This window comes from Catharus ustulatus, chromosome 3 (assembly GCF_009819885.2).
Source record: "Catharus ustulatus isolate bCatUst1 chromosome 3, bCatUst1.pri.v2, whole genome shotgun sequence".
Taxonomy (NCBI): domain Eukaryota; kingdom Metazoa; phylum Chordata; class Aves; order Passeriformes; family Turdidae; genus Catharus; species Catharus ustulatus.
The window spans coordinates 103,569,171-103,593,150 of record NC_046223.1 but is presented as its reverse complement, the minus strand read 5'-3'; the positions used below and the strand labels follow the sequence as shown (position 1 = coordinate 103,593,150).

The window sequence follows — 23,980 nt, the reverse complement described above, 5'->3', positions numbered from 1 at the left end:
GCTGCTGGCCATAAATGGGGCAGCATTGTGGTCCCTCGCCCTGCAGCATGTACAGAGGAGCAAGGAAAGCTGTGCCTCTACAGAAATGAGGTGGATTGGGGCCCTCCTCTCTTCAAAACCCTCACCCCTGTTGAGGCCAGGCAGCCCAAGGCATTGCAGAGTCCCCACAGGCAGAGCTCAGATGGCCCCAGGGCTGGGGGTCACTCTTAGGCAAAGCTCTGGACAGGACTGCCATGAGGTGCCAGCTCATTTGGGAATGGCCACTTAGCACAGCAGAGGGTGATCCAGGTAGAATGGGGTTTTTTAATCTCCCATCACTGATTTTGTAACTGCTTCCTTTTGTATCAGGCACTACCCTGACCTGAGGCTTTGTAGACAGCAAGTCTTGACCAGCCTCTTTGCCTACAGCCTGGGCTCTTTTATAAGCATGCAAAGCAGAGGCAAGTGGGAGAGCAAGAGCTGGTTTAGGGCCCTTTAGGATATCCACAAGATGAGGGACCCAGCCCTGCTGCTCCCCAAAAGCCCTTGGTCAGCACTGGGTCACCAGGCTCAAAGCATTTCAAGTGAGAAGAAGCTGTGGGGACGTGACCTGTGAAGATGACCACCGTGTGATCACTTTTCCATTATTTACTTATTAATAGCTCACATAATTATTTAGGGGGAAAAAAAAATATCAAGCAAGCCTTATCATGACAAGATTAGAAGCATCATCAAGCCAAGCACTGTCAACAACCCCAATGGCACTGGCAGCGCTGCCTGGCAGAGCCAGTGCCAATCCCTGCACACCTGTGCCCTTAGCACAGACACCTGCCACCCCTGAGCAGGACTGAGCATTGCTCCCAGAGTGGTCCCAGAGAGCTCCCAGCTGCTCCAGCTGTATCTCTCCAGGCCAGGAACTGGGCTCTGTCTGACATTCCGATGGCTGGTGCAGGCAGATTGGTTCAATCCAAACTCCTGGGCAGTGGCAGCAGGACCCAAACCAGCGACCTCAGAAGCTGGAAGAGCAGATTCAACAGGTTGGCAGGGCCAGCACTGCCTGGCTGGGGCTCCATCCAGCTCTCCTCTCCTGCTGGACACCGAGGAATCAAGGGACTTGATTTCCCTGGTGCTGAGGAACCATGGGACTCCATCTAATTTTCCCCATGTCACTTCACCCTTTACAAATTTCACTCCAATTCACACTGTCTTTTTCAGCCTGGTGGCAGCAGCCACCTGCACAGTATGCTCCATCATCCCTGAGCCTAGGGCTGAATCTCCTCCAGGTATCCAATTCCCAAGACATCCGAACACTTTTCCATCGTGTTCCCAGTCATGAGTGGCTGCCAGGCTCAGCCATGCACCTTTCCTCTGCCTGCTGCATGCTTCCCAAACTGCAGTGGTGGTGGCTGACCTGCAGGCCAGCTCTAGGCTTGGGATGCCACCCGAGGTGACCAGTTCTGCAGCAGGGACACAAGTGCAGTGTGGTTGATACTGGTCACCAGCTGCTATTGACACTTGAGTTTGCAGGGTGGCCACACTGGAGACACAAGAAAATAGATCCTGTGCCTGCCAGAGGGCACAGCAGTCATCCATGAGCTGCCTGCACAGGCACGCAGACAGATAGGGCAGGGCAGCACTGCCCTGTGGGAACAAGAATCTGCAGGATGTGACAAAACCCCCACAACTGCCCCAGGCACAGCAGCTACTGACACTGCCAAGGGGGAAAAAAGGCCAAATATTCCTTCTGTAGCATTATGAACTATGCAAAGGCTTCAGTGGTATGGCAGGATAGTCCAAGGACAAGCAACTAAACAAGTTCTTAGAACTCATATATTAGATCAATTAATCTAGTTGAGGTGTCATCTAAATATTGGCTAATATTTAATAATTCAATTGTAATAATGGCTCCAGTGATCTAAACCACAAACCAAATAGAGGAGCATCGAAGCTTGTGCTTTTACAAACCCTTGTTTGATGAAGTTCCATCAAGAAGCTGGAGACTGATTCAGAATTCAACTTTCCCATATAAAAAGAGGTCAGATCTTAAAATCCTAACTAAATGTTTTCAGTATTAGAGCCCCAAGTCACACCCCAGGAAGAAGCATGGAGTTCCATCTAAGGCTCTCTGCCTTGGGAGCTCAGAGTTGCATCTTTGGGGGTTCACCTTCACTTCCTTTAAACTCACTTGAATAGAAAAGGGCTGAGAGGTGTCAGGAGGAGGAGGAGGGAGTGCTGGCACAGACAGACACCCCCCCCATATGAAGGCCAAGGAAAATGGGGGTATCACACCAGGGAAGAGGAAGCAGCAGCTGTTGGTCAGCCAGCCCTGCAGCCGATTCCGTATCATGCTGAGGTTTGCTGCGAGATGGCCACACACCAACTGTAAGGGTTGTGCCCAGTCTGCCAGCAAGAACAAACTCAGGTGCAGATGACACAGGGCATCCCCAGTCATGACACACTGCAGCATCTTCCTGCATCTGGGACAAACCCTGTGAGCAGAACCTGCACAAGAACTACAAATAAATAAGGAAATAAGTAAAAGTTTTCTTGGCCTTTTCCTAGCCCAGCAATCTTCTGCCACCCTCGCTGCTCCCCACCCAGCCCCAGCATGTTGACACAAGCCTGGTGGTTGGGAAGACGCCGGCACAGGAGCTGCTCCAGGACAGCAACTGCTGCAGGGGCTGGGAGCCAGCTGCAGCAAAAGCTTGTTGAGACATTTTCTGACAGTGAAACACATGAGGTGAACACCGCTCCAGATACCATGGCTCTAGGATTATCCTGGAGATGTTAGCATGAATTTTGTTTTCAGCTAGGCCAAGTCAATACCTGCAGCTTCACTGCTGGTCCCCCTACACACCTGATCTTACCCATGGATGTTCTGCTCTCCTGCCAAAGGAAAGGATCCTATGGAAGCAAATGCTGCAGCTTCCCCACACACTGAACTGAATGAGGTCAGCTGGAATAAAGCAGAGAATGAGAATGGGGCTGGCCATTTCTTATGTGGGAATAACAACAGCAAGGCTGGTACTGGGATTATTTTCTTTTGCAAGGAAAAGCTAGGAAACAATCACCAGGGTTTAATAGATTCCATGTCAGAGCAAAATTGAAGGGATAAGAGGAGATGCATTTGTTACATAGAAGACTCATTATTAGAAATGAACATATAAAATTTAATAGCTTGGTTTAAAATACATTTTCAATTAAAAAACAGCAGGCAAAACAAAAAAAAATCAGTTTCATAAAACATACATGACATTGCTGCTACTGTTATAAGACCCGTGTCCCAGAATATCTTAGAATGGAAAACAATCGTCAGATTTCGTTCACATACTTCATTAAGCAGTAAAAAGAAATAACATTCATGTCAATCTTACCTCTATGGAGACTCTAAATCTACTTCCCTGACCCTAGACCAAGTTTCCGTAATAAAACTTCCATTTTCAATAAAAATGTGTATATATATATATGTATTCTATATATCAGGTTTTTATAAAAACTTCCCTTGCCGTAATAAAATGATTCCTGTGACTGCTGAAGGGAGGCCCAGGCAGGAGGCTGGTGCTGGCTGGGCTCGAGTCCCATGGTGCTGTGCCAGCAGCGCATTCCTGTGCAGGGGGCAGGTGTTGGCCAAGTCTCTTCAGCATCATGCTGCACATCAGCCTCTCTCCTTCGGCCTCAAGCCCACCTGTTCTGGCCACATGCCCACAGTCTGTGTGCAGTTTGCTCACCTCCAGCCACAGAGCAAAGAGGGGAGCATGCAGTGCCCAGAGCATCACCAACTCTCTGCTGGGGCCCATCAACGAAGGAGGAGAAGGAAGGAGGGAGGAATAGGGGGGGGAATGGAATGAACCAGCTCAGGATTGATCCAAATACAAATTCCAAAATACTGTATTTTAGAGAAATCATTAAAAAAGAAGGTGGGGAGGGAACTTCAAGTGGTCACCTCGACTGACCACCAAGGGAGAATGAATTATACCTGTAACAGTCCAGAGATACCTGCTCTTCTCACTAGAGAGAACTGCCTCAACAGCCAGCCTGAATTTCTGTGATTTACACCCACTGCTCCCTGTGCTTGCCATGGATAGGGAGGACATGTCCATGGGTTGGGAGGCTGCTCCCATCAATCATCCCATCTGAACATGACCCCTCACCAGCCAAATCATGCTGGCCTTCCTCCTCAGAAGTCATGAGCTCTGGCTGAAGGACCACATGGTCTGGCCTGTGCTCCAGTGGAGGCCACAGTGATGCCAAGCAGAGTCAAAGGGGGAGGTCTCCTATTTCTTGCAGGTCATGCTCCTGTTGATCAACTCAACGTGGCATTTGCCTCCCTCTTCCAAACAGCACTGTGACAGAGCTAAACAATTTGTTAACCATTAAGTAGAATAATTAATTTTTAAGTAAGATCACATGCTACTTTTCTGGACTATTTCTCCAGTCTTTCCAGGTTGACCTTCATGTTCTAGGTGAGGTATGTACAGCTTTGTACTGTCTGAAAATGTTATAAACCTCTTGCATAACCCAGATCCCTCACTAAAGCTCTGACACTGGACCTGTCACTCATGTTCATCTGCTCACTATGTAACGGAGGTTTTTGCCTTAGTGCTGCCCTTTCTCACTCGCTATTAACCAAAGAGTGCCTTTCCTTCACAAGCACATGATGAGTAAATAGCACAGGGCAGTACTTTTTGGAGGTGTCTAGCACTCCCAGCTGGGACTCAGGATGCCTGCTGTGCCCATTGGGTCTCTCCAGCTCAGCAGCAGGCCCATGGTATGTACAGGCACCAAAAATGCATAACCTACTTGGAGGCCCTACTCCCTGATAATACTTGGCCTGCTGAGCCACCTTCCTCGCTCATAAGCCTTGCCTGTGCATTTCCAGTTGTTGACATCCTAGGCCTTGCAAGCTAGAACCCATCTAGTCCATGGGTTCATCCAGCCTGAGCTGCTGGTGCAGGCAGCATCCAGCTGAGCCTTAAGTACACTGCTACAGAAAAAACATCCAGCCTCCAGGAGACCTTTTGTCTGACCCCCAACACGAGACTTCCAGAGAACTGCATCTACGCAGCTCCTCCTGTGAACCAGCTCTCAGACTTGGCCCAAACTGCCTCCCAGGACAGCAGTACACAGCGGGTTCAGGACTTAGTGGCAGTTCATGACAGAAACCAGGACTTCCATCACCTGTCTGTGTGTGAGGATCTAGGAGAGAGCTGGTATATTTTTCCTTCTACATAGGAAGATCCATGTTTAACAAGCAGGTCTCTTGTGCCTTCTATGAATGTACAAACGTGTGCTCACCTTTGGTGCATGATAAGGGTTTGTCCATTTTTAAATATCTAGTTAAATATGTTTTCTCTGTATATGGCATCCTTTTAGATGGGCTTCATTGCATATATTCACGGTATATACAGAACACCATATTTTATATATATTATATATTGCTTATATGTACACATTTACAAACCTTCAAAAATATATTGCACTTATATACAATATAGCTTCATCTGATGAGAGTTCACACAGTTACTAAGGCGAGTTCTTCATAAGCAAGGCAGTTTTACATTCCCCCCAAATGACACAAGTGATTTCAACAGTCTGCCCTGGTCACAAGTAAACATTATAGACTTTTCTCCAACCTGCATGCAACTCCTACTAGTATCAATTAGTAGTTTTGCAGCTCTCCCTAGCAGAAAACAGTCCAGTAAAATGGTAGTAGGTGATAACAGGCTCAAACATGGTTACTGAATAGATAAATAAGACATCACCAGTCTAAAAGGCCACCTTCCAGGAGATTTCCCCTCCCATACCTACTAGTGGTTTATACACTAGTAAAAATATATACATGCTCTCCATTTAATTGCTGATCTTTGCTTGCCCATTTCAAGTGCAAATAAGGTCATGAGCAAGAAGACAAATACAAATGTATTAAGCAAAACCACTGCTCTGCTCCCCAGAACAAGTCAAACATCTGGCTTTCTTCTGGAGGGGATTAGTGTTTTGCCCAACATACTGAATTATGGGAAAATGTTCACTTGAGACCTTTGTTTAAAATCCACAGTGATCTGTGATCTTAGATCTCAGTCAAAGTAAGCTTGTAAGATCCTCCAACCTCTTCAATCTGCAGTTGGAAGGTATCTTCATTGGAATAGTGTTTCACAATGTTATCATCCATGTTGACCAGAATTCTGGAAAAACAAAATAGATCAGGTATTTTACAGTTCTAAATGCCAAAGAGAGCAAAGGCACTCTCAAACCTAAAAAACCCTGGACTACCCAAGGATAACACAAGATCCCTGCTCATCTCTATCCGACTCATTGCTTCTCATAGCAGATCTGTCTGTTCTGACCCAAACCTGCCATCAAGACTGGCAGCCACAGTTCTCAGGGTCAGAATGGAAGGATTAAATCTGGCTCCTGGGCCAGGGAGGGAGAGAGATCTTGGAACTGGCAGAATCTTTCTGAAGCTGCAGGCACCTGGGCTCTGAATGGGTTTTCTTGCTTGCCAGTTATAAACTATCAGCATAAAACCCTACAGAGCTCGCAGGGAAGAAACCACCCAAGCTTGGCCACTTCTTTCATTTGCCAGAAAGGTCAATACCTGTGTGTTTGTGTGCACACACACACCCACCAAGCTGTGCTTAGCAGTGGTTTAGATATCACAGATTCTAAGCTTTTGCAGCTGTTCTGGTGGGGTAATTCTGCTATGAAAGCACAACCCCGGAAGGGTGCAATTTTCTGGCTAGAAGGAGAAGGAGCTGAGACACCAAACTGACTTACAGACAACCCAAGAAAATTACTGAGAAATTAAAAGATAAAACAAAAGTAGACAATGTTCAGAAACTCAATTACTTATGCTGCAAAATAAAGAGATGATAAAGTATGGCCTTTGGAAGAAACAGACACTTCACAACTAAGTTCAATTTAGCCCACAAAAAGACAACCAGGGTTTAGTAGTTGTAGCCAAATGAAGATATAGTGAGCCCAGTCACCACTGGAACAATTTAACATAGGTTGAAGGAGGCTCTTCATCTTTGGGAGTCTTTCAGCAAACAGAACTCTTCTTCCTCTGACACGATCAACTCTGGTTCAAATAACAATTAGCTCAGAGAGGTGACTTGTATTTACTTGGGAAGCCAGACTACATATTTCTATAGGACCTTTCCTATAGTCTTGCAGTCTACAGCTCTGTGGATGATGTTGGAATGTGTGTACTTGTGTGCACACACACATAACAACAAATGGCATTCACAGGCAGCTGTTGCATAAATACATACTCACCCTTTTTTACATTTTTTGAAGATTTTTCCTATTTTATCAAAAGGAACTTCATACTTGTCAGATATCTAGAACAAAAGAAAGCAACGGTTGGTGAAGCAAGGAGACTGCTGTCATTGTCTTTCACTTCCTATTTTACAGAAAGGAACAACAACAAAGAGTCTTCAAATGACAACAACTGCTTTGCCCTATAAAGGCAATATAAATCCCAAACTATAGTGTAAATCTACAGATCAGAACACATTCTCTGCATTTAGCTAACTTCTGTGCAAAAAATTTAATCATGCTTGAATCAGGTTTGAAACCTGGCTACTTACTTCTCATACAGGAATCTCCTGCCCCTACACTCAAATGCCCACCCATTAAAAGCCCACTCCACACCCTGACTCATTCTCTCTCAGCTCTCTGTTCTCTTAGCATACTCTTAGTGTCAGAAGGATCAAGTGAAAACTAGTTATGACAGTGGCTGAAAGAAGAAAATAGCAACAGAGAGAGGACCTCTGCTGCTAAGAACATGACTTGATCAGAAACTTTCTCCTTCCCCAGCTCAGTGACATCAGTGTGGAGCCACTGTCCAAGGCCCTTCACTGTACAGCCTCCAGGAAGTGGGAGGTCAGTAACCTAAGCCTGGTTTACTTTGGCAAACTGCTCTATCACACAGACCGTAAGTACCAAACCAATACACTGCTTTGACATGCAAATGTACAGGGAATTTTCCCCAAGCTACATCTGCGAGCACTTAGTTCCTCACTTTAAGAAATCCGAGCGAAACAACAAAGGTGCAGCTTCACTTCGGGACTATGGGCTAAGGGAGGACTTCACAGCCCTCCCTCCAGCTGGCACAGTCTCACAGCCAGGGTGAGATAGATTCTAGTTACAGAGCTATCTCTACAACTGAAAGTTAACCAGACCTGCCTGTACATCCCCAAAGCTCCTGTTCCCTGAGCACAGGCATTAGTCACAGAAAGAGACAGACAGAAACGTCAGTTTTGAGCTCATGCCAAACATTACACCATTCCTTGGACTTAAGCTCTGTACTTCCCTTGCTCTGCAGCAGAGAGAGTGGAAGGCTGTTTTGGAAGTCAAGCATCAGAGAGCAATTTCACACATCTGTGTGCACAGATATATAAAAGTCTTCAGCAGCACACAGAAGCTGGGACTTGGAGCTCTGGATTACCAGCTGGTGAAAGGGCAGTGGAGGACCCCAAACATGGCTTTGAAAGGTTGAAACAAACCCAAGCCACTGGACAGTTTCTGAAAACACTCCATCTCCTAACAAAAGTACCCCCTCTGGCAAGAGGAACTTCCAATCATCAAGTTTGACACACCTGAATCTTCAGGAAGGCTTCTTACACCCAGACCCCACAGATGCGGGGTAAGGTACTTAAAATACAAGCTTCTCAAATTTCCTTAATAATAAATTACAGCATTATTTGCATTAATATTCCTTAATATTCTTATCCAGAAGAGCAGAAGTATGTTGATACAAGCTGTAACAAAGTCTCCTATGACTATCCAGTGTGTAAGGACTGGGTAGCCAGGGCTTTTTCTTGAGGACTATAAAGCAACCTTATTACTTACTGCTTCCATTAGGCCTTTCAGGGATGGTGTCTTTAACATCAGGGCATCAAAGACTTCCTCTGACTCTTTTCGGACATACAGCAGCACTGGAAAGCAATTTGGAGAGGAATTAACTGTGCAATTGCTCCTCAGGAAAAATCTGTATCCCACAGTGGCTCAGCACATAGGAACATCCACTGAAGATCTTATGAAGAGATATACATACATACATTCAATATACATTTAACACTGTAGCACAAACACAGCTAGGGTAGCTCAAAACTTACTTCTTGCACATAAAGCCATTGTATGCTCAAGCATCTTTATTGTCAAAATACTTTTGTATTTTCTTTATTTTCTCTATTATTAGAAAGAAAAACGGTCATATTTGAAAAAAAGAAAGGAGGAACACAAAACACAAATCTTTGAGACTCTTCAGCTCCACTGTATCTTACAGTCATTTGCCATAAGACTTTTTACAAATGACTGGACAGATGCTATCACAGCAGGTGAAACAATCCTGGCCACCTCCCCATTTTTAAATAATTTATTTGTACAGTTCTGTGCTCCTCCTACACTGTCTCATCTATCTTCCTACCCCTTGCTGTGTTCCAGTAATGCTCTCACCACCAAAGCTGCCATCCAATGCAGGCTTGGTCTCCTGCTAGGAGGGGAACCAAAGAGCAAGAACTCCAATTAGGTGAGCATCCCTAGCGTTCTCAAGCTAGCACAGACTCTTTGCATGTAACGTCAGTCTCATTAAAAACTGCATTGAGGCTGAGGAATAAGCCAGGAGAGCAAGAAAGAGCTTGGACTTTAACAGCTTTGCTGTCTTTAATCCATCTTCTAATGACTAGGTATTGCAAGCCTAATGACTGGATTGTTTGCAAGGGTTCCTCAGCCACAGCTTTGACACGCCTGCAACATGGAGCAATTATTGGCATTTCTAATAGACCAAGGTGAACTCAGGACAGCACAGCATCTTGATGCGTTTTGCAATTTGCCTGCTAAAGGCAGGTTTGAAAAGAGAGGACTGTAGATTTGAAAAAGGAAGACAGGACACATACTCTCAGTTACAGCATAAAGTCAGATGAGAGTCAGCCAAAGGAGAGAGAATCCCATGGGGCTTGTTTTACAGCATACAGCAACATGAAAAAACAAGAAGTCTGATTTCCTTCTATAAAATCCATCCTTCCTTACTAGTTTATCCAGACTGCAGAAGTGCAGCCCCATTATGGTCAGACTTGCTAGACTTAGCATTTGTTGCTTCATAGGTTTAATACTTCAAGCTGTGTTGCAGTCCTTCCAAACACAGCTATCATCAAGCAGGTACACCACCTCCAACACCCAAAGGAACCTCTCATCTCCTTCCACAACACCACAGCAATGTGAAATTGCAAAGACGAAACTCAGTTTAAAAAATTGCAGAATATTCTCTTGGCTTTCAGAGGTGAATGTCCCATTTCCTGGCACCATTAAAGATGCAACAGTTTTATACCCAGAACCAGTTCTTGGTGTTCATTTGCTTGAAGTCCTGGAGGAAATTTCCAGAGTATTTTGTAGCAGAATTCTCTGCCCCAGTCCATTAGGGATACTCTGCTCACCTCGACTCTTTCCTTATAGGTTCAGAGTCCATGACTGTCTAAGTTGGCAGAAGCCCGCAGAAATTCTCCCAATGCAAAATATTTGCACACCTGAATCGCATCTTGATACATGAACTGTAACTACTCAAAGCCAGAAAAATCAGTCTGAAGTATACATGAATATGAACTAAAAAAATCTTTAACCTCAGATGCATCTCTCTATCATCCTACATGAATACTCCAAAAATTCAGTCTCTGAAAGAAGAAAAATACCTCTTTTTGGCTCTTCTATTCTTGCCATCTTATTTGGAGTAGCAATAAAGTCCTCTTCACCAATATAAGCTCCTCTCTTCAGGTTGGAGCTGTCATTGAGAGAACAAAAAGTTAGCAGTGGTATAATTACAGTGACTTATCCCTCTGTCTGAGGGCAAGGTGTCAAGAGCTTGAAGGGCAGCTCTTACCTTTCACCCTCTAGTTCTTCTGAAGCAACAGGAAGGACCTTTGAAAACAAAGGGGAGATTTTGTGAATATTTCATCCAGAGTTAGAATTAATTTTCTCTTATAATCTTTCAACACTACATCAAATGACACTTTGGCTCCAAAAGTCCGTAAACATCATCTTCACCTTTTTTCATAAAAAGTAATAAAGTGTCTCTCAAATGGGAGACAAAAACAAAGAGCAGCTAACCAGCTTTCTACTTGGACTGGTGTAGAGTCTTCTGACAAAACTCAGCACTAAGGCCTTTGTAGAAAAATATGCAGAATGGCAGATGCAGAAAGTTTATTCTCCATCCTTGCTAGGAGTTCAGGCAATGCTCTTAAAAAGTAAGGTTTAGATTATGTTAGAGCATGGTAGAACTCCTGGCACAACAAAGTTCAAGATTTTGAAACCTGGTTGCACACTAATTTTTTCCCTTCCAGTTTCTTGTGAGCTGGAACTTTCCAGGAACACTGAGGCAGGGTGCCCTAGCAGTGGATCAGAGCTGACACTCATGCCAGTTGCACAGGATAAATTTTCATCCTGCAGCAGCACCTGGAGGAATCTGCTGTACAACAGCACACCAGGATCCCACGGGATGCTACAAGAGAAAACCACCCTGCAGTTCATGCAATGAAAATGCTATGGAAAAATCCTTTCAGGTTCAGAGAAATTGGACTTGATAGGAAATAATTTTCAATGATGGTGAAACACTCCCAGTTAACTCCAGCCAATGTATCTTGGAGCAACATTTCTTGCACACACGAGATGCAGCCTGTATTTGATTACAGCACTGATGCAGTCTGACATTTCACATGTACATACACACACAGCATTCCAGGCCTTTTGCAAATACATCTCAGAGCCTCTTGATCCCCAGAGCCATGAGCTTTACTCACATGAGCCCCACGCTGCAGGTTTGCAAAGTGAACATCAGGGATGAACAGGACAGGCTGAGTGTCCAGGTCCATGAAGGGCTTGAAGATGGTGATGTCTGTACGCTTGTGTGAGGGAAGCATGGGCACTTTAACATCAGAAACTGTGGAGACAAACATGGGGATACAGGATACTGAAGGTCCTGATGGGGCCCTACATCTTTTAAAAGGTACATACACTGCTGAACAAGGGTATTCTGCAGTCAGGGTCAAAGTGAGAAGTTCCTGTGCTAAAGGAATTTGAACTCTGGTTGTCTGCCTCTCAACTGAGGGCCTGGGCCCTGAGGGCTTGTTTCACAGAGTACTCCAAGCTTTCTCCACCTCTCCAACTGAGCAGCTCAGTTTTGTTTGGATATTAATCAGGATAGACAATAACCTGGTACTCAGCCCAAGAGAGGAACCAAGGCCTTCCATGTACCAAGTAAGCCATCCAAACAGAGGGCAAAAACTAATCCCTGCCCCACCTTCTCCCTCTCCATTCCCTCAAAAGCTTGCTGGTGCTCCTATGCCAGGAGGATACAAGGAAGACAAAGGGACAACATGCATGTTCCCAACTGGGAGCATCTTAAAGAGACAGCACCACAGTAGCACTATACTACAGAGGTAGTACAAATACTAGTTTGTGCAAGTCATTATATTTAAAGCTACATTTTGATTCCACTTTTCCAGGTTTCACATTCTGGTTCCTCTCATTGCTCATCCTGGTCACCTCAGGGTGCCAGCCCCTAGTCCATCCCTCTAGGGTCAGCACTGTCTCCCACAGAGCCCTCTGGCTCTCAGTGTACCATCTGATGTGACACAACCCACCAAGGGGACAGACTTCATCCACAAAGACCCTCTGAGGAGAAAGCGAGGCAGGAGGTGCCTTAAATTGCATTTCAGACACATTCATGTCAAACTACCACAGTTAAAAACTTTATTTTACCAAGTGGAAATATATCCATCTGAGGTCAAACCAAGTGCAAACAAAACAAATGTTTTTCAAACAAAACCATTTCTCATGTCCTCAGTAGGAAATGCACTATTTTCTCCTTTTTAAAAGATTGCTGAATTTCTGTAAAAATAACTTTGACCAAAAGTCACCAACTGTTTCTGCTGTTGAAGAGTTCATGTACATGTGATCCTGAAGGTGAGTGTAACAGCTTATGGCTTCAAGGAATCAGAAACTACCCACATAAGAACTAAAAAGCCAAAGATCGTACTTTCCAGGAAAATAAGGATCACATCAGGCTAAGCCCAAGCCTAGAAAATTAACACTGGAAAGCAGCTTTTGTAAAATCATAAGGTCCTGGGAAATGTGTACTGAAACTTCCTTCCCTTTCCAGCCATGGTGCAAAGGGCTGCATGCAGTAATCTTTTGGGAGCCGCTGGAGATACTACATCTGTGAAACGCTAACAGTGCACTAAACCTGCCTCTTGTGACGTGTTTCGAAAGAAGCCAAACACCCAGCCCTTTCCACAACTTCCCTTGAGCAAATGGGTTCCCTTCAGCATTATCTTCTGAAGCTGCTCCAGCAGCCTGTACCTGCTGTGTCAGGAAAATCCTGCCTGGCGAGCTGAGAGGCGCGCGCTGGCTGAACCAGTCGGGCTGTTAACAGAGAGCGAGCGCACGCGCCTGCCCCGTGCCAGCAAAGAACAGGAGAACATCTTCCTCTAAGCAGCTCTGCTGGTGAACAGCCAGTCAGTCATTCAAACACAGGATCTGTCATCTGCAGCAGCTAAAGATGCTCAGCAGGGAGAAACTCTTCATCCTTTATGTACTACAGCGCTGAGGTCTCCACATGCTCCACGCATGCAGAAACTGAAATTACTTGCTAAGGACCACTTTGCTCTACAAGAGTGAGCACAGGGCTGAGAGGCTGAAGGCTCAGCTTCAAGGGTGCCATGGCTTTGCTGAGGAGTTGCAAACACATTTTTAATGGAAGTTAAAACCTAACTTTAGGATCAAACTGAAAATACTTGGCACTGATCATTCTCACTGCCACCTGGATTGGGAGGGGCTCCAGCACTGGCCAAAAATCCCACTCTCACCCCACCACTTCAGCTGCTACAACCCATACCTGACTGAATACACAGCAGGACCCCATCTTGGCCAGAAAGAACTATACAGAATGAAGCCCTAAATGACTCTGTGTGCTGTAAAATACAGTGACTGTTCCATAAGGAACTGGTCCACAGAGGATAAAAATTTACTTGAGTTATACTGCACAAGCTATCTGTAGCCAAAATTAGATCCAACATTTAAAATAGTGAAGGAAAAAGTTCTACTTACAGGCGTTCAACTGAGAGCTGGGATCAGTGCACTTGCCTTTTCTTTTGCTTTGCTTTCGCTCTTCATCCCTGATCTTCCTCTCTGCTCCCTGTCAGACAAGAGATTAAGGGAAAGGAATAGGGGAGTGAAGAAAAGGGGAGGAGGGGAGAGAGAAAGAGAAGATATTTTTAAGTTTTTGAGTTGCAGAGGCAAGAACACCAGTTCTTCCACAGCTATTTTTGTGGAGGTCACTTTCACAGTAGCCGAGCTGCAGGTTTGCCAAAGTGTGCCAACTTTGAGATCTGCTTCCTTTTGAGTACAATCATCTAATGAAATCCAACAACCATATCCAAGATGCAAACACTTCCTTTTCTTTCAAGTCAGATGGAGCTACAGTGACAAAAGATACCCACATCTGTAATGACTGTGTAAGGCATTAGATAAAAAATATAGTTGAAGTGTTTAAAACAATAAAGAATTGCAGGTTCACCCAGTTTAGGGGTTCCTTTGATTGTCATTAAAATCTACACAAGTCACACCATAATGGGATCACCAAGTGCAAGATATCTCCTGCACATTTCACACACACATTTCACAGCAGTTGCACCAGCCTTCACTGAGCTCAAGCTGCAGACATGCACTCATGCACTGCTTTAAAGCAGGGATTATTTCTCCTCTTTTTATCAGGGCTAGGCAGATCCACAGATTCCCCGAGTTCATGCCTGCACTGCTCCTGGCCTTCCAAAACAAGCAGCAGTGGGGACAGTGCTATGTTGCCATTTTTTTCTGCAAGGTGCAGACAGCTATGATGGAGAAAGAGAAGGAATGAAGAAGCTTTGGAATAGTGTTCATTCCTTCAGCTCTGCCCAGACCTCATATATGACTGTGGGTTAAGTCAGGGATGTCACATTGCCAACTGCATGAAGTGATAAGCCCACAGGAGATCCCTGACACTCCATCCTGGTGCTACCACTACTCCATCAAAACTGGTATACACAAGTTCTACCTGTCTCCCAATACCCTCCTGCAAAGCAGGGCAAAAGGTAACAGTTACCTGGCCACACCAAGCCATTATTTCTCCTTCCCTCTCCTTCTGCAAAGCTGCCAAAACACACCCACATCCGTGCACACCGGAGGAAGACTTGATTAGCTACAGCAAATGAGGTGTCAAAACTCCTGTGGCCAAGGGGTGGGACTCTGTGCCTAATGGTGCATGGGAGAAGGGGAACAGCCCTCCTTCCTTCCCAGTAAATCACTGTTCTATAGATGTCAGGCTGCCTATACCTGCTCCTACCACTGGGCTTTATCTGCACCAGCAATAAAAACGAAAATTAACCAAGATATTTGATACACATTAACACATATCTTTCCTTCCACCCAGTGAGAGGGAAAAAAAAGCAGCTTCAGGTAGCTGTGGTGAAAAGGAGAAAAAATTACACATGAAGACACAGGCATTGCCAGCTTTGCTTGACCCAATAAAGCTGATATAGACCACTGCAGTGAAGACATCCCACCTAAACCTCAGCACAGCTGGACCTGAGCACCTCTGTGTCATCCCCTACCAGAGCAGTCACAACATCTCAGCTGGACAGTAGAAACAGTAGATTTGGTTCCAGATCTGATTTTTACCTTTTGTATGGAAATAATAAAGTTGTGCTACTCAAACACTGCTACAGAACAGCATCTGCTCCCTTGTGGAGAATATGCTGATTCAGCAAGAGCACACATTTTGATAAAACCTCTGCCCTCCTGTTCCCTGCTTGAAAGTCAGCTTGATGCAGGCTACTGGGGCCCACGTAAATGCATCTCACAACCCACATTAAAAAAAACCAAGTTATGTCTTGATAATAGGTTTTTCTGCCCTGCCAGCAGAGCTCAGGGAGCAGTGGTTTCAAACTGAAAGAGGACAGTTTTACACTGGACATAAGGAGAATTTTTTTCTGATGAGGGTGGCGAGGGTCTGGAAGAGGTTGGCCAGAGAAGCTATGGATGCCCCATCCCTGGAAGTGTTCTAGGCCAGGTTGGATGGAGCTTTGAGTAAGCTGGTCTAGTGGAAGGTATCCCTGACCACGGCAGAGATCTAGACTAAATGACCCCTAAAGGTACTTTGCAACTGAAAGAACAGTTTCCATGCTGCTGCCCATTCACATCAATGCTCCAGCAGCCTTGCACCCACTCTTTTCCTATCAACAGCATCTCATTCATTTGTTCCTAACATCCTATGAAAGCCTTCCCACACCATTGCCCATTGCTACCAGAGTAACAGCAGATCCCAGAGAGCAGCACGAGCTCCAGTCTGTGAAACCCTGTATTTAATTCTCCTCATGTGGATGCATAACTGAGGTACCATTCAGAATAGAGCAGGTCTTCTGCTGGGACAGGTCAGCCCCATCCCTGCTCAGCCCAAATATTCCTGGGCCAAGCCTGAAGGAAGCTTGTGCCATAACATTCTACAGGATGACACCATTATACCCATACTGCTTTATTCAGGTCCTGAAAACACACAGGACTAGATAAAAACCAAATATTTGGGGCAGTGCAAGCACAGCTTTGACAAAGGAACAGAGGAGACACCTGTGTTAGGTGGCCACAAATATGGGTAACAGAATTTCTGCAGGTAAGAGTGGTCACACAAGGACAAATACATACCAGGTTGTAACAGGTATGTCCTATAAACATTCAAAAGCAGTTAGCTGATAACATATAATTCAATACAGGGCAAAAACAGGTACTCCTTCTGAAATGCCAATGTTCTTACAGGAGCCTGGAGCAAGCAGCCAGCATCGGGGTCCGTGAGTAAATGGGGTTTGTGTATGATACAGCATGCAGGGGTGCAGGGATGGATTCTCTGAGGGCATGTTCATTCTAAGAACCAGCTTCCCTCATGCCCAACAGAGCCAATGCCAGCCAGCTTAAGATAGCCAAGGCCCATCGGCAATGGTGGCAGTGCCTCTGGGTCTATTTAAGAAAGGAAAAAAACCATGTTCTGCAGCAACAGTCAGAAGCAAAGTGAGAATATGTGAAATAAACAGCTCTGAAGATCCCAAGGTCAGTGCAGAAGGGGGAAGCCAGGCAGTCTGCCCTGTGAAGACAGAGTCTGGATTCAAAGAATAAGAGGTCCAAATCAAGCAGAACATCAGCAAAATAGGAAGTCTACATAGTTCACAGCAATCAAAAGGACTGGGGAAGTCCAGGAAGCATTTATCACAGCCTAGAACAATTTTGGTCACTCTGGAAATAACAATGTTACACATTACTTTCCTTGGACCTTTAAAAGACTGCTCAGGTAGGAACACGGTATGAAGACGGGGAAATTTCCTTTCTTTGCAAACTCAGTTGAGCTTTTACAGCTGTTTTCAACTCAGCTTCTGCTGTTTCTTTCACAGCTTCTGCTGAATACTGGCTTTGGGGAAGGCATTAATTCTGTGTGCTAAATACATTAGGCAGAACAGTCAAATTACAGCACCCATCCAGCTTGTAAATGGGCTTTTTTATGCTGCTGTATCTCTTTTGGCACATCTTTTGTTCACAAGCTCTGCAAGTTATTGGTTTGAGGCTTTTTTCTGTAACAAACGCAGTATGAAAACATGAAGAAATTTAGAAGGACCAATACAACAGAACTTGGGCAAAAAGACAAGTCTGCACTTGCTCCAGTCAACAGCAATTATTTCTCCTGCTGAAAGCTCTTCCCAGTGTTAGTCTGCCACTGACTGACCTTTCTCTAAAGGCAATGCTCAGAGACACTTAGCACTCCAGCATTTTGAGAGCAGCAAATTTATTTGAGGTCATCATAACATCTATGAGCCAAGTGGAAGGGGTTGGAATTTTTTAAACACAGGCAAGACTTTTCAGTGAGCCAAAATAGCAGGTGACACAATTAGGAGGGGAGGGGGAGGAACCTGGTAGCTGTGGAGCAGCCTTTCCAAAACAGTCATTGGCACATTGATCCAACCTTACCTTGTCACAGAAGACTTTAATTTGGCAGTAGGCTCTGTGGACAGGTTTGTTACTCCTGTTATTGTAGCTGTAAGTGTCAATCTGAAGATTCAGGGGCAGACCTTTAACTCCCTTCTGAGAGGAAAAGTCTGTGCTGAGGCAGTTCACAGAAATGAAAACCTGCAGAAGAGGAAAGCAACAGCTGTCAATAGTGAAACAGAGTCCTGGCTGACCACTGAGTGAGGGATACTCAGAGAGTGCTAAGGCCCAAATGTTGGTCCTTGCTACTACAAGCAGCACCTTATTTCTTTTGAGACACCAGGTAAAAATCCCCAAGAAGCAATATAACATTTTTAAGTCTTTATATAAGCCATTGGAGGGGACAAAACCACTTTGTCCAAAACAGGTTTCAACAAACCCTCCAAACTTTAGGAAGACTCCACCCATCTTTCCACCCAAAAACTCTCAAATGTCCCTATCAAACTTCTAGCACAAGGAATGCTCCTACAATCAATCCTCACTGCTCAGCATTGCATCTTGGTAAGAACAAAAACCATGTTCCAAAAAATTAATGTTACTCTGGGCAAGTTAAATCTTTCCATGAGTTTTACATGAGTACAGCTTATGTCTGAAAGCACTTGGTTAGAAAAAAACCTCAAAGGCTATTAAAAGCTTTTTAAAAAATACTTGGCAGCATGTAATCTTTAAACACAGAAATAACACCATTATTCCAGTGAAGGTTTCTGGGCTTTGCACTAAGTTGAACACTACTTTGAATATTCCTTAGTAAGACCTGCAATACCCTGTTAACATTCAGATGGAAAGGGTAAGAGAAATATTTCCATTATTCTTACAAAAAAATTAATTACAGGGAAAATTGATTGCATGTTTGAACATATCTAATTTCATTTTCATAACTGCTTGAAAAACACAACCAAAAAACCCTCTCAAAAACACAAATCACACACAACCAGAGAACAAGTCCTATACTGCTGCTTACTAGAATAAAGAAATGTCCTTAAGTGGATATGAGCAGATAGACCAGAGTAGTTTGTATCTAGATAATGGGCTTGCAGTGTGCCAGGCTTTGCTACAGACACAATGCCCATTATGGGCACATCACAGAAGCTGTAAGGATTAGCTACCAGGAATTTATGAGCCACCAAGACCTGCAACGGCTTCTCTGCTCTCTGCCTGAAGAATAAAGGCTGGGAACTCACTGCTTAAAAAATAATGAAAGCCTTGAGAGCCAGAAGCACCTTCCCAGAGATTTTGCAGGAGCACCATCCCAGGACCCGACTGCACACTTAGGTGGTGCTGGAGTCTCGGCAGTGAGCTGGTGCCACCTCCCGGAGCTGCAGGGGCTCGCACAGCCTTGGAAAAGCTACAGCCTTTGGTTTTGCTAAGTGCTGCTTATCAAGGTCCTCTTCATGCAGGTTCTGCAACATCCCTTGCTGGTTTTTAACAATGATGGGAAATGGAAACACAAACCCCTGATCTAGTGACAGTTTATAGCCATTGTTTTTCTCCTGCCATGAATAATATAGACACATAAAAACTGAAAAATAGTGCAGGTGAGGGACTTCTCTCACAATAACTTGTGTGAATATTGGGAATTCACATGCCGCTTCCTGCAGCCCCTGTTGCCCTGCTCGGCAAACAGTCCCCCTATTCCCTCGTGTGCACACGCCATCCCAGAGATTCCAATTCCAGTGTCCCCACCAAGTCCTGTTGTGCCAAGGGACATGCCATGTGTAAAACACAGCACAGCATCAGCAGAGCCCCAGCTGACCCACGCTGCTGCCTCTGCAGGGACTCAAGCCACGAACAAGCCCAGGACCCAAGGTGAGCTGGTGCTCAGTGCCTGCTCACCCTCCAGCCTGTGTCCCAGCACCCCAAACCTAAGTTGTTCCAAGACAACTTTTTGTGAAAGCATTAAATACATCTCAAATCATAAATACATCAAATCCTCAAGTCAGGAAAATTATTTTAAAATAAGCTGTTTGCAGTCTTCCCCAAACTAACGCAGAGAACGGCTTTTGACTGCTCTCATCCACCCCGCTTCCCTTTCTGTTACCTTTGGCTTTACAAGGGCATTTTGCCTGCAGTGCTGGTACACCCCTGGGGAAAGCTTCAAGGAGTTTGAAGAGCTGCTCTCACCAGCTTGGGAGCTTGGTAATCAGATGTATGCAGAGCCTGAATAATTGCATTCCCTGAGCAGGGGTTTTGCTTTTTAAAAGACCCTCAACTCTGGTGTTTGCATGTTTTTACATTTGAAATTTTAATTTTAAATTTACCTACACTGAATATTCACTCAACTCATTTCTGTATGAAAAAATGACTATGTTCTTTAAGAAAAACATGCCCAAGCAGCCACATCAGCAAGTCCACCACCACCTCGAAATTTCTGTGAAATCCCTCAAATAAGTTTCACACCACTGGACATCAGAAGATTCAGCGTGAGCATCAGTCAGCAGTTCTCTAGCACATGGTGTCACTTCTTTTCTGAGACTTCAAGTTCATGTTTTCAGTTTTTATGGCTTACCAGCCACACAAAGCCCGCTGGGCTGAAGGTAGAAGACTTGATCTCAGCACAACAGACACATATTACTACAGCAGAGCTGCACAGGCATCCCATGGGAATTTAGGATTGCCTGTCAGATGACAAAGATTATCCTCCCACTTTAGAGTCTCCTCATTTGATTAGCTTTGGCTTTAAGCAGCTGACTTCATTTTCATGCCATTTAAATCTTCAGGACTCTAGGCAGAAGATGACAACTAAAACCCAATCATGTCTCTGAAGCAACAGAGAGCCAGCCTGTCTTCTGTTTGTACTAAACCATTCCAGTTCAGAAGGAGCATCTACTTTTCCCTACCATTTGTAACTCCTATTTTTGAGCAATTTCAGGTTGCCTCAAGATTCACAAAACAGAATTTTAACAAACAGCTTTTCCAGTTTGGGCTAATAGAGTTTCACCCAGATTATTTATGTACAGGAGTATTTGACTTACATTAGAAATGAAATGTAAGGCCAAGTGACTGCATCAGCTACATCCCCACCCCAAAATTGCCAGCAGAAAGAAAAACGTAACCGCAGAAGTTGCTCTGCGTCTTCAGCCTGCTGAGCAAGATTCCTTTTCATGTGTCCAACCCATTTTTCTAAGGGCAGTTCCGCATTCTCAGCTATATTAAGATTTGTTGTTACTTTTAAAAAAAACATTTTCATCTCACCTCCCAAGATTCAACATAAAGACAGCACTTAAAAATAGAGCACTGTCAAGCCTGGGCACTTACGAACATGAGTCAAGCCCTCCAAAGTTACGCAGATTTTCTTTAAAACGGAGATCTGTAAAGGGATTAGAAACCTGTTCTTGAGTTATTTTGCTTGCTTAGCAGTTGAGTCTCTAGTCTATATTTGACTACATATAGCTAGGCTATCAGATATCCAGGTTTTTCTCTCTAACCAAAGACAGGTTTTATTTTCCCTTTTTTTTCCTGTTGATTTTTCCATGCTTCTTCTAACTCCTTTTAACAAAAGTTGAGATATTCATTGAGGCAAATGGCTCCACAATGGCGGCATCTCAGATAAAAATCAAACAGCAAGAAAACTGTGAGCAGCTACAAACTGCTAACCTCCCATACCTGGCATTCACCTCAACACTCTAGAGCCTTCTTTCCTCAACACCATGCTGGGTTTCCTGCAGCCTTTGGGGCAGCCCAGCTGCACACAACAAAAGACTGAAGGTAGAAGGATTAAAGCACCTCTCTTCTGGGATCATGCCTGAAGTCAGTGTGGGAAGAAGTCAGACCTCATGACTTCTCTGTCTGCTTTAACCATCCGACCCCTCGTGCCCCTCCTCACCTAAGGTGGGAGGAACACATTCAAATCCACAAGAAACAATCTTCCATTTTAATAATGCAGAAAAAAATTAATCCGACAGCTCTGCTGCGTGCCCTCAAGGAAGGGCAGCAGAGACAGCCAAGTTCTTTCCACACAGCACCTTTTTTTTAACAAGATCTGCCTTTCAAACAAACCAGGAAAAACAGACATAATTAAAGGGCAATCAAAGCACTGCAGGAACCTCTCTGTCAGCGAGATGAAAGATGCCTTTTTTAAATGAAGGCTTGCATACCCAGATCTCCTCTCCTTGGTTTATCTTGGACACTGTACTCTTTTGTCACACAAAACCTACTGGCAATTCTGATGAGTCCAAAGGCTATGTATGCAGCAGCCTTAGATGAAATGTCACCTCGTGCAGGCTCATCTGCACAGCTAGAAAGCAGCAGTGTAAGTTCTCACCCATGGCTGCCACAGACAATGGGGAACAACTTGGGTTAGCCCACCATGAACTCTGTCTGACCAGTCAGAGCAAACACAGGCATGGGTAACACCATCCTGCAAAGTCTGGTTAAGGACCTACACAGGCAAACTTGGGACTTTTCCAGGCTGATCACCTTGCTTCACATTTATTTCATTTCAAGAGAAGGCAGGTAAATGGCATTATCTCCTCCTATTTATGATCCTTTCTGTGTCCAAAGGATTAAGACATTACTCAACAATCCAAGTCCACTAGATACTTCTATCTCTATTGAGAATTCAGACAAAAACTTTAGCTCTTTTGTCACACTAGTTACACAAAAGCCTCTCATTTTAACCTCCGAACAGTTTGGGTTGGGAGGAACCTTAAAGATCATCTAGTCCAGCCCCCCCTGTTATGGGCAGGGGCACATTTCACCAGACCAGAAGGCTCAAAATCCCATCCAACCTGGCCTTAAATACTTCTAGAGACGAGGCATCCACAGCTTCTTTGGGCAGCCTGTTACAGTGCCTTAGCACCTTCACAGTGAAGAATTTCCTCCTAATACCCAATCTGAATTAAAGTCCTTCACCCTTGATCTGTATCACTATAAGCCCTTGTAAAAAGTCCCTCTCCAGCTTTCTTTTAATCCTCCTTTTGGTACTGGAAGGTGTTCTAAGGCCTCTCCAGAGCAATCTCTTCTCCAGGCTGTACAACCCCAACTCTTCAGCCTATCTTCACAGGAGACATTCCAGGCTACGTTATATTCAGTCTATGTTATAATCAACATCAAACTGTCAGGATGTTCTTGATTTTGGATGACTGTTTGTACAGAATACAGAGTTTGGAGCCTACAACACAACAACCAAAGACAAGTTAAACTGCAATGAGCTGCTTTCCAGGGAATGTAGCTCGATACTGCTTTTCTTTGCCTTGGCTAAACAGTTTCGATGTTATGCCCAAAATACAGTAGGCAAAGGGGTTCCAGTGGGTCTGGAGACACAAAGGCAGCATCTCCCCTCTCCCATAAAGAAAAATTACCTGGAAGTTTGAACAATGCTGATAGCTGAAATAATATGGTTTCTCTAAAGGCTTGGACAAATACAAATAGCAAAGAGGGGGAAAAAAAAAGTATTTTCTAAAGATTTGTCCCTGTGTATTTCCTCTATGCTGCAACCTGGTTGGACGCAAAACATCTCCAGTCCAAAAGCCTTATGAAGTACACCAGAAGAGTTCCAAGCCCTTCTGAGAGGCAGAGTTGTCAGCCTGGAGACTGCTTTGTGCCAGTGTGGCTTCCAAAATTGGCTCTGGGTGAGAACCAAGCAGCTTCGAGTGCAGGCAGGGCAAGCACAGGTCTGCCTGCACACATCCACAATGGCATGTACTAAGCAAGCAGTGCTGGGAAGACTCTTCTGTATTTAAAAGAAAAAAAAACCCCAAACCCACACTTTGGTAAGATCACCTGAGAGGTGGCTAATCTTACTGCTCTCACATGCGTTTCTTCACCTCCCACACGCACCACAGGTTTTGCATCAGCAGGAGGTGAGCCAGGAAAGAGATAAAAAAATTGGGCAATTCATGCACCTGTGGGCTCTTCAGCCTCCTCCTGCCTTTGGGATCGGATGCTCCAAAAAAGGCTTGTCTGGCAGATGGGTGATAGGGCTGCATCCGCTCCAGCTCTGCCCAGG

General features: G+C 44.6%; 1 protein-coding gene across 1 annotated transcript in view; it reads right to left on the bottom strand.

Moving 5' to 3' along the window:
- Positions 1-3,234: 3,234 nt before the first annotated feature.
- Positions 3,235-23,980, bottom strand: part of GRHL1 (grainyhead like transcription factor 1) — a 38,704-nt gene continuing 17,958 nt past the window's right edge. Inside the window, exons 9-16 of the mRNA XM_033055493.1 lie at positions 18,016-18,174; positions 14,080-14,167; positions 11,772-11,911; positions 10,856-10,893; positions 10,668-10,756; positions 8,833-8,918; positions 7,255-7,319; positions 3,235-6,161 (exon numbers count right to left, since the gene is read on the bottom strand). Coding sequence (XP_032911384.1) covers positions 6,047-6,161; positions 7,255-7,319; positions 8,833-8,918; positions 10,668-10,756; positions 10,856-10,893; positions 11,772-11,911; positions 14,080-14,167; positions 18,016-18,174 — 780 coding nt within the window. The 3' untranslated portion in view covers positions 3,235-6,046. The remainder of the gene's footprint in view (positions 6,162-7,254; positions 7,320-8,832; positions 8,919-10,667; positions 10,757-10,855; positions 10,894-11,771; positions 11,912-14,079; positions 14,168-18,015; positions 18,175-23,980) is intronic.